Genomic DNA, 10,467 nt, shown 5'->3' with positions numbered 1-10,467 from the left:
AGCTCGTCGCAAGGCCTCTACCTGTAGACAAACACAGAAAAACGCACACAAACATCCATGCCCTGAGAGGGATTCGAACCCACGATCCCGGCTTCCGAGCGAGCGAAGACAGTGCATGCCTTGGATCGCTCGGCTACCGTGACCGGCTTCACACAGGCATACAAGAACTTATTCCTCCTTACAAGTGCCTCAGTTCCGACGGTGACTACGTTGAGAAGTAGCTTAAGTATGTATGTATTTTTGTATATAATACATTTTTACTCATTGCTTATTTTGTTAACAGCTCGCCGGATGTTACTTTCCAAACAGCCCTGTATTTTAAGGACACCTAATGAAGATGACTAAGAAATACACACCTTTCCGGTTATTATCTGGCCTTGGAGACAGTCAACGATGTGGGTGAGTAAATATCGCAGCGAAGACCTGCATTCCTGAACCATTGGTTTCCTTCCTGATCAAGGAATAGCCATTGTTCAGTGTCTTGTGTTATGTTTTGTAGCTCACATAAAATGTGTGTCAGAGTCATATTTAAGTATAAAGCGCAGAAATAGAGGGTTCAAAATATGTCAGAGGTGGAATACTTCTTCAGATTAAAGACAGTATTGTGTATCGCTTGTGCAAGTAAATATTATTTGCAAAGATCTTGCCCGGCGTCATTTTGGAACTCATAAAGAAATGGGGAAAATAAGGAAGGGAAATGATGTGAACCAAAATGTACTTTATAAAAGCACCAAATATTTTCCACGAAGTTCATAAAACAAGGAAAGCAGCAGTGAAACCAAGCATTGCATTCTTCTCTTCACACTCAACACCTTTCACAGAAAGCCAATTTATTCAAGAATGCTTCACTGAATCTGTGGAGATTGTTGCCCGTAGCAAAGTGAAGCATATAAAACACATTCGTCTCAGTAGGGACACAGTGGCTGAACGTGTGAATTGCTTTGCCAGTGACTTCTAGCCGTTCGTTAACCCTGAGCGTCACTTGTCTCCATAACGGCTGTAATTGTCTCCTGAGCTTTCAGGTTATAATTAGTAATCGAAAGGTGGTAGGCTGAGTTTGTATTAGAATTGTAGGTACGGGATTGCTATTGGTGCTGCTTAGCCGGTCACGGTAGCCGAGCGGTCTAAGGCATGCACTGTCTTCGCTCGCTCGGAAGCCGGGATCGTGGGTTCGAATCCCACTCAGGGCATGGATGTTTGTGTGCGTTTTTTTCTGTATTTGTGTACAGGTAGAGGCCTTGCGACGAGCTGATCACTCGCCCAAGGAGTCCTACCGTATGTGTAAGATCTAGAAAAACCGAAGTGAACGGAGTTCATGGAGGTAGGCCTAGGCCCACTGGGACTGTAGTGCCAAGGAAAAAAAATGGTGCTGCTTAAGATAGGACAGTTAGTTATAGGGTTTTGTTGGGCACAAATAAGATATTCCTAGATAATGAAATACTATGAAATGTAGGATTGGTCCCCGTTAGCAGTGGGTGCTTGTGTGGCTTAAACCAGAGTAGGCATTTGATTTTCCTTGGGTCGTGTAAGTAGGCTGTAACTAGGGCGATCAGGAATTGCACTTCCACACTAATCGATTCATACAATCTTAACACAAATATCACTTTACATAGATTTATTTACACAGGTATGTTTCCAAACATACAAGTTCATTGTGATCACTACGGAGGTAGTAGTACAGTCTGAATTACTGGGTTCTTGGACTTTGTGCACTATCAGGTATTTTTTAAACTAGAGAACACAACGTTTCGGAAACTGGATTTGTTTCCATCCTCAGGTGAGTGGGGAGACACCTACTGGGTCCCTTAGAAGGAGCTAATCTTAATCACCGGACAACCAAGTTCAAACACCCACTAATTCCGAGTGTTATGCACCATCGTCAGAACCATTTAGAATCTATTTCTATATCATGTAACCCAATAGAAACCGTGATTTAATTTCTTTAAATAAACAAAAGCTTGATTGATGTAAATCAATTTCGACGACAAATATCCCTGATTACCTGAAAGGTTTCAAGCGTTCAGAATAAAAGTTCAAGTGGGGCGTTACTCGGAATCAATCTTTGATTTATGGACCCTACACATTTCTATAGGGGCATTCGGTAGTGTAGTTGGTTGAGGCACTAGCTACAAACTGGAAGGTCACGGGTTCGATTCCCGACGAAGCCATGGGATTTTTCAATTCACCTGAACCTTCCAGCCGCACTATGGCCCTGTGGTCGACTCGGTCTCTAACGGAAATGAGTACCAGAAATCTTCGTGGGGTAAAGGGTGGCCGACGCATAAGACTAGCAACCTCACCGCTATCTGTGAGCCGATTGTTTAGAAAATGAGGGGAACCTCGACGTCTCACGACCCTATGGGCCCCCGAAGCCTGTTACAGGGATAGCTTATTTCTTTTACAGAGCTCTATAACCAATCTTCTATATACAAAGTGCCTATATTTGATCCCAATAATTTTAACTAAAGATATCCTCTTCCAGGTTATAACGGGTTGTTTTCAGCGAACTGGGGGTAAGGGGTTACAGAAATTTGCGTCCTCCAGCTGCAAACGAAAAACAAACGATTCTGTGCTTCAGAGACTCAAGGGTGGCTTATCTCCTCAAAGTGGAAAAAATTCGATTAGCGTGCCCGGGGGAAAAGTCCACCTCCAGAGTTACGACTAGTTTCATCCTCAAGTACAGAATTTCCTAAAGCTGCCGACGGAGCAATGAAAATATGCTGTTTTATACAACTGAATGTAAGATTTGGCATAAGCCTCTTCTTAGTGAAGAATCTAATTTACTCAACTGTTTAACGGCCATAATCTATTAATTTACAATAAAGAACGAAGGCAAAGCAGAGAAATTAAAAATATACCTCAATATTGAATTGCTATAGATTTGAGAGATCGAATAAAAATCTTAGTAACGAATTTCATGGAAAATCAGTAGCGACTGATCAAAGTATAGATATCTTAGATATTTAATAGACTGCAGTGTTTGTTCTCGGTTGTAATATAAATGTAGTTTTTATGAAAATATTTCAAAAATGATTCCGATGCATGGCAGTATTGTGGTCAGGATGTTTTATGAAAATTGTAGAAAATCCTTGAAAAAGTGTGAAATTCAAGGTAAATAAATCATGTATTTTTGACAGGCAATTCTAATACAAGATCTAGTTCGTATGATAATATTGTGGAGAACAAAATGAAGATTCCCATGTGGAGACATATGGCGAACTATCTAGACCGAACTGCTGTCTGTAGACCTCAGGCGAACGATGTCGACCGAACGATGGCTCATGTCTGATGTTTACTGTCCATCCTATCCTGCCCTCTCTGCCAACAAATGCTTTCGCCGTATCGTAGTCGATAGTGAAACATTCCCCTATTTCTATAATTCGTTCCATGCTCTCTGTGTCACTTCGGACTGCACAGTTGACAGTCATCTCCTTGTGGCCTTCAGGTGATACTAGATGGTGTTCGTATCTGTATTTTGATGCGCTTTCTGCAGGGCCGATATACTGCACTGCTTCATAATATTTTCGTTTTTTGGAGTCTCTCTTAGTTCTCAACAAAAATATTTCTTCTGACAATGTACACAAGATCTCACATTCCAATGTTTTTTTCCAGTTTTTGTAAATCGAAAATATGTTGACTCTAGACTGGAAAACAGAACCTCTATGCTTCTCTTTGGCATGCAGCAAAATGTCGGTTCTACGTCCTTCCCAAGAACAAGAATTAGGAAGTCCTAACAAACATTTGTGTGGCCGATAGGGACAGGAAGTTTTGTGTTTCGTTATGTCTTGAATGGACAGCTTCTCTGTACATCCTCTTTCTGAGTTGGCACAGGGAACCCGGATTTCTTGAGACAGTTTCTCCAAAGCTAAGTTTCTTGTCCCAGTAAATTGTGCCCTGCATGTTGGGCAGTTTGTAAGGTTCAATTTACACACATTGCAAACATTATGGCCATTTTGGCACAGTAATATTGGGCTCCTCATGGTATCCATACAAACTGGACACTCCAGAACACTCATGATGCACCCAGCACTGTCCGAATTGACTGCAGCCATTTCACCTGAAATATTAATGAATAGAACAGACGTAACTAACTTCATGACTTTATCGCCGATTTTAATTTCATCATATCCATGCAGTAAGTTTTATCTGAGATGTACATTTTTTTTCCTGTGGCGCTACAGCCCCAATTTGGGCCTAGGCCTATCTCCATGAACTTCTCCGTTCACTTCGGTTTTTCTAGATCTTACACATTCGGTAGGACTCCTTGGGCGAGTGATCAGCTCGTCGCAAGGCCTCTACCTGTAGACAAACACAGAAAAACGCACACAAACATCCATGCCCTGAGTGGGATTCGAACCCACGATCTCGGTTTCCGAGCTAGCGAAGACAGTGCATGCATTAGACCGCTCGGCTACCGTGACAGCGAGATGTACATTTAGTTTTAGGCAATTTCTAATCACTTAGTCTCACGGCACAGCAATATAATAGGGGAGCAAATAGCAATATATTGGATGCAAAAGAATATATGTAATCCTCTCTGCATATCTCAGACATCTCAAGCTTGTAAAACAATCAAAGGACAAAAATATCGAACTTACAAATAATCGTCAGATATTTAACACAAGGAGCATACCTAGAAATCTAATGAAAAATATAAAATTTATTGTATTTGAATCATAGAATTTGAATTGGATAATGGCTGTTATACTTAAATTTCCTTGAAGATGTAAGAATTGCACTGAAACTTGCACAGCGAAACAAATATTTTATTAAATGGATTAAACTATAGTTGTATCAGACTGTTTCATAAAATAGACTTTTAAATTACATTAATACATAACTAACTCCATTCGACAAAGACCTGTGAAGATCAGGTAGTAAATAAATTTTTCGCGTTTCATGAAACCAGTGGTTCAGTGCTGGCGACATTTTGTCACTACCCTGTATGTTGAGATATATGAATGTAGTCCGTGCCATCACGCCTCAAACGTCCATCTTAATAATATACGTCCATCTACACTTAGGTCTCCCAAAAATGTTGTTTCGTAAATAAGCATCTCACAACCAGTCCACACTATCCAGGTGAATTTCTGTCAGATTCATTTTAATATTATCCAGTCATCTACGTCTGAATTTGTTCGTCCCGAAATACCACACAAAAGGCTTTTCTGCAATTCGCATTTTGAATATTGTACGTTGTTCTTGCGCCTATGAAATTCGAGCAAATGCATCGGGCATAAACAAACACATAAGGCGCCGTAGTCTGGCTAACAGAGCTCAGCAGAGAGGTAACACAAGCGTTGAAGTCACTGAATGTAACTACAGGTCAATCTGTGTTACGGCATAAAATTTCTCTCACTTTCTGATTTTAAGTTTCATTTACCTGGTCTTCAGCGCGGCCAGATTAGTGAAGTTTCACCACTCTCAAGTCACTACTTCGTTGTCTCTCTTCACTGTTGCAAAAACAAGTTTATCTCTCATGAAACTCTTTAAATATGACTGATAAAAAATTTCACATGAATACTTCGCCACCGTTTTCTTATTATCAGCAGGACAGAATATGAAGATAATCTTCATGTGACTTGCAGACATTTCAAAGTTCAAACCTACTTCTCATATGTAACAATACATTTAATGACAGTTGTTCAAAACCTGAGAGGCGTTGCCTGCAATTATAATTAAAACAAAAAGGTGAAGCTATCCCTGTAACATACCATGGAGGTCCATAGGTTTGTGAGACGGCGAGGATCCACATTTTCTAGACAATCAGTTCAGAGCTGGCAGTGAGATTGTCAGCCTTACGCGCCTGCCTCCCTTTACAACCCAGGAAGATTCCTAGTATTTATTTCTGTTAGAAGCTAAGTCAGTCCCAGGCCTATAGTGCTGCTCGAATTATTAGGTCAATTAAAAAATCTAATAACCTCATCGGCAATCGAAACCGCGAACTTACAGCTGCAAAATTATAGTTACTTTACACGACTGGCTGGAGGTTTAATTAATTCATATAGAGGTACATCATGTAAAAAAGTAAAGTTGTCCCTGTGCTTAATTAATTAAGCACAACGCCACGAAGGGTTATGGGGGAGTGGAGGTGTAGGTCCATCATTCTTGACCTCGAAGTTAGATTTAGTTGAGCGGTCATCTTCACGCACCTGCCGCTTTAACCCGGGGGAATAGCCCACGGTTCCCATCGGATATGAGGCTGTGTGAGCCCCAGAGCCGGTCTGGACCTTAGTCAGTCGCTATACCGACTACGCTATCCCGGCTCCTGATACAACATATACAGAATGTTTTTTATGGGTAACGTTTTGGATATGTTTATTTTGTAGGACGGGGAAGATGGGAGATAATATTAAAATGAATCTGAAGAGAGCAGAATGTTAAAGTGACAGGAAAAAGGAACTGGCCGAAGACTGTGTCCAATTACTGAAACTTACTGGAGTGAGAAAATCGCAAAGGGAAGTTGTATACAAGATGATGATTATGATGATGCTGATAATACTGATACTATTTCCGTATCATCCCCCTCTGTTGCCACGAAAATTATTGTTGTCTGTCAAAAAGAATGACTGGCGCCAGATAGAAGAAACAATAAATACATATAAAATTTAGTCATAAAATCTGGAAAGCGATATCATTTTGCAGACCGACGCATTAATATTGAAATTAATCTTAAGAAGTAGGGTAAAATTATGTGGCCTGGATTCATCTGGCCCTCTCTCAGTTAGTGTCCAATGGAGACGCTAATAAATGTTTGGTTACCATAAAAGGCCCGCCTGGAGGACTATTTGCTTCCTAAAGTGGGCTGTGGTCCGTGTGGTTAATTATTAACCCGCCCTTTTCTTGAAGTGCATGAAAGGAACGCATGAAAAAGTGGTTATGTCTGTCGATCCGTTAGTTCGTGTGTTTGAAGTCAAGAATCGCTTGACAGATTTTGAAGAAATGTTATACAAATGCCTTGCTTTTGGAGGCAACCCAAACTTCTATACACCTTAGTTTCATAGCGACGAATAGTAACGTTGCTGGTCCATGCAGTTGTGACTTGAAAATTATACGGTGACACCTCCAACTAGTGCCGATGCCAAGAAAATGTGGATTTATATATCCACTCCCCCATACGACTTCATGGAGTAGTGCTTAATTAGTTAAGCAAAGGGACAACTGTACCTTTACCTATATGATGACCTCTGGTTATCAAAACTCGGCAGATACGTGTACTAGTAGCAGGCCGTTGATTCGCAATTAGTCATTGTAATGAATAAACACAGACTATCCGGTGATAACAACAAATTTCGGTGTTATATGATAAAGGCCCCACTTACATGATATCGAACGTATCAATCACACTCTACTTTGTACTTTCCAGTATCTCTTCACTGTGACCATTTACAGACTAATCTCCCGAGATAGGACACCAAGATTACGATCATGTGTCAATCTTATAAAGTTAGATGCCCAACATCCTTTATGTACGTACTATTTAATTAAAAGTTGGTGCAGGTTCACACAAACAAATAGATTAGCCGAATGCAAATTTTTAATGATACAAAAATTTTATTTGCAGCTTAATGAATGGGGACACAACAAATGTATACAGAATTTGGGGCAGAGAATGGTCACATGGAAGACTCAGAGAGCCCGGAGCAGAATGCTAAAACCTAAGGCCTATTAGTGATGATGAAAATTGGGCTTAACATTGTTACATGCAGATCCATTTCTAGACAACGCCCGAAATGCGCCCACGCAATAATGGGAAAAGTATTGCAAGAAGTGTTTTCTATGTGGCCTGCGCGATGTCCATCGTTAGGCAACGGGTCTCTAAACACATTTCCCGCAGAAGCAAATTCGCCGAACAGTAGGAGATCTATTGCTAGAAAAGATCGCAGTGAACAGGGTTTGTCAAAAATATAGGCTGTGTTTTCCGTGGGGTCGGTGCAGAGTGGATAAAAGAAAATCTAGTTCCGATGCTGAGTGTTGCGGTAGAATTCCAGAAGTTCTAGTCACTGCTGTGTCTGGTGTGGAGCAAATCCAGGAGCTGAGCCATGGCGGTGTGTCTGGTGTGCAGGAAATATAAGTCAGTTACCTAATTCCAGAAGTTCTAGTCAGTGCTGTTTCTGGTGTGGAGCAAATGACATACTTACCTGAGGAAGCCGAGTTGCGGTAGAAGTTTTGGTTTCGTTTCTCTAACGTCATGAGAGCCAAGAATGATCATAGCAGTTAAACTGCTTTAAACCAGTTGATTGCTACCGGTGTAATTCTTGCGTAAAATTATTTTCTTGGCGTAATCTCATGTGTTAATGCCAGATCTCATCTGCCATACGAATGTGAACTGTCTTTGAAGGAAGTCTCACTTCGATTCTTCATATGTGACAAGATGAGGTCAGTTGATGTTGTTGACCTGAACTGCGTCCATTTATTCATTTAAAATGGACGGTATGATTTCTTGACAAATGGTTACTGGTACGGTAAGGAGTTTCCTCCAATGTCAGTGCCTGCAGGATCCTCGCAAACAAATGTTGCAGTGCCGTCAGTGGCGTAACACAACTTCACTTGATATTCGTGTGGAGATATCTTGTTCTGGTAGCAGCCGATAGCTAAGAAAATCAGAAAGGATAAGTTTCCTTGCATGGATCCTTCCGATAGTTTATTTTACGGTATTTTGCACCTGTTATATACTTTCGAATATGACAATGAAGAAAGAAAGTTGTGAACTGGTTTAAGATTCTTTTACCTGTATTTACTTAAAGGAACTAAAGGCACAGAGTAGCCGGCCTCCGGGACAAGATTCAGAACTGGAAACTCACTAATACGGTATAAAGGTGTCAATAATTAAACCACGATATTTGTTTCTTTATGACTGGAATTTAAATCAAGAGGGAGAGGTAATCATTTCAATCCCGTTTTCCCTTTCATGATCTAGTTTTCAGATATGTATATTTAATATTATCCTTTCATTTGGGACTTGATTCCCCAAAATGCATTTATTTTACCCTGGGAATTTCCTTACGTTTTTCTTGCTTTCCCGACGAGTTTTATGTCCTCTGCTGTCTTGGAAACCGACGACTCACAATCACAGAATAGACGTGTACTGAAACCTGTGCTAATTCAGTTCAGTGTATTTCACATCGTCTCAACTCTATCCAAGTTTAACGTGAACTGCATGCCATACCCAAGGGTCTTTCAAGCGGTCTCTGCCGGTAGGGTTCTCAGGATATATGTTCTCAGTCAGTCATACCTCAGAGAACAAATAAAAACTCCGTGGCCTCTAATCCGCGAGCTAACTATACGACCGAGCGGCCGCCGTTTGTCGGCGAAGTTAGTGCCACATTTCGCGGATAGAGGGTGTCTCGTGGTCAGCGCAACGGATCCCCACGGCCGTTAAACTCGGTTTTCTAGACCGGAGCAGCTAATTTTTCATCCAAGTAGCTCCTCAATTATCCTCACGAGGCTGAGTGGAGCCCATTTTAGACCCACTACTTCTCACAAAATCTGGTAGCGCCGGCAAACTTGAGAGTTCAGGGCAGATAAATATATGTACACCAAATAATGCACAAAACATTTTATTTTTCAGCTATCCGTAAAATAAAAAATACGTGGCTTTACATGGAAAGGTCATTAATTGTAGGATTTGAGGTTCTCACATCTGTGGTTATGAAGAGCTCTATCTTCTGGGATACAAGGCCGCGTATTCCGTTGAAAGTCAGCCGACCTCTACTTGCCACTTCCTTCACGCTGGTCTCTTGCTTGGGTTGTACTTCGACCTTGAAAATGGAGGCGACATATTCCTCCGAAACGCCGGTTGCTATTCAACGTACTACACGGTGTAATACCCCACAAGATCGAACTTCATTAATTAAATTATTTGACCCGTCAGTGCATGGACCCATCCGACATCCGCACTCAACTGGGAAGTTCGTTTGGTCGTTCAACTTTTGTAGTGCACTCCATCGGTCAACTTTTCAGTGACGGGGAGTACGATGACATCCGGGCGTCCAAACAATCGTCAGGATAACGTACAAATATCGTATCGTGGTTTCATATTGTGTTGTATTTCCAGTCGTATCCATTTCCTTCAGTGCAACTTCTGTAAGCATTGGTTAGTGTCAGGTGTAAGGCGAGGCCGCGCCATAGCTCAAGCGGTTAGTCGCTGGCTTCCCACCGCGGCGGCCAGGGTTCGATCCCGTGTCTGTTCAAGTGGGATTTGTGGTGGACAAACTGGCGCTGGGGCGGGTTTTCTCCGAGTATTTCGGTTTCCCCTGCCAATCTTCATTCAACCAAGTTCTCCATCATCATAATCGCCCGGAGCAGGTACAATAGTCCAATCAGTGGCCGCCTTGCCGAGTGGACCCAGCTGGACTCAACCCCCCACTAAGCGAAAAAAGGGGTAAGGTGAAACAGTGCAGCCACCCAGGATGGGTTGCTGAAGATGGAAGGCGAGAATACTGAGGGGTATGTGGGGTGAGGGGG

General features: G+C 41.7%; 1 protein-coding gene and 1 long non-coding RNA gene across 2 annotated transcripts in view; one reads left to right on the top strand and one right to left on the bottom strand.

The window, feature by feature from the left end:
* The first annotated feature begins 285 nt into the window (after positions 1 to 285).
* The window catches only part of LOC117282143, a 21,778-nt gene continuing 11,596 nt past the window's right edge, over positions 286 to 10,467 (top strand). Inside the window, exon 1 of the long non-coding RNA XR_004512776.1 lies at positions 286 to 399. This is a non-coding gene — a long non-coding RNA (uncharacterized LOC117282143). The remainder of the gene's footprint in view (positions 400 to 10,467) is intronic.
* Positions 3,106 to 5,459, bottom strand: LOC111862225 (E3 ubiquitin-protein ligase Siah1). Its single transcript, XM_023847438.1, has 2 exons — positions 5,384 to 5,459; positions 3,106 to 4,057 (listed from the first exon to the last, which is right to left on the bottom strand). The coding sequence occupies exon 2, from the start codon at positions 4,050 to 4,052 to the stop codon at positions 3,156 to 3,158; it is 897 nt and encodes a 298-aa protein (XP_023703206.1). The 5' UTR covers positions 4,053 to 4,057; positions 5,384 to 5,459; the 3' UTR covers positions 3,106 to 3,155.

Source organism: Cryptotermes secundus, unplaced genomic scaffold (genome assembly GCF_002891405.2).
Source record: "Cryptotermes secundus unplaced genomic scaffold, Csec_1.0 scaffold1561, whole genome shotgun sequence".
NCBI lineage: Eukaryota > Metazoa > Arthropoda > Insecta > Blattodea > Kalotermitidae > Cryptotermes > Cryptotermes secundus.
Note: the sequence above shows the minus strand (reverse complement) of the source record. Positions and strands in the feature narration are given on the sequence as shown.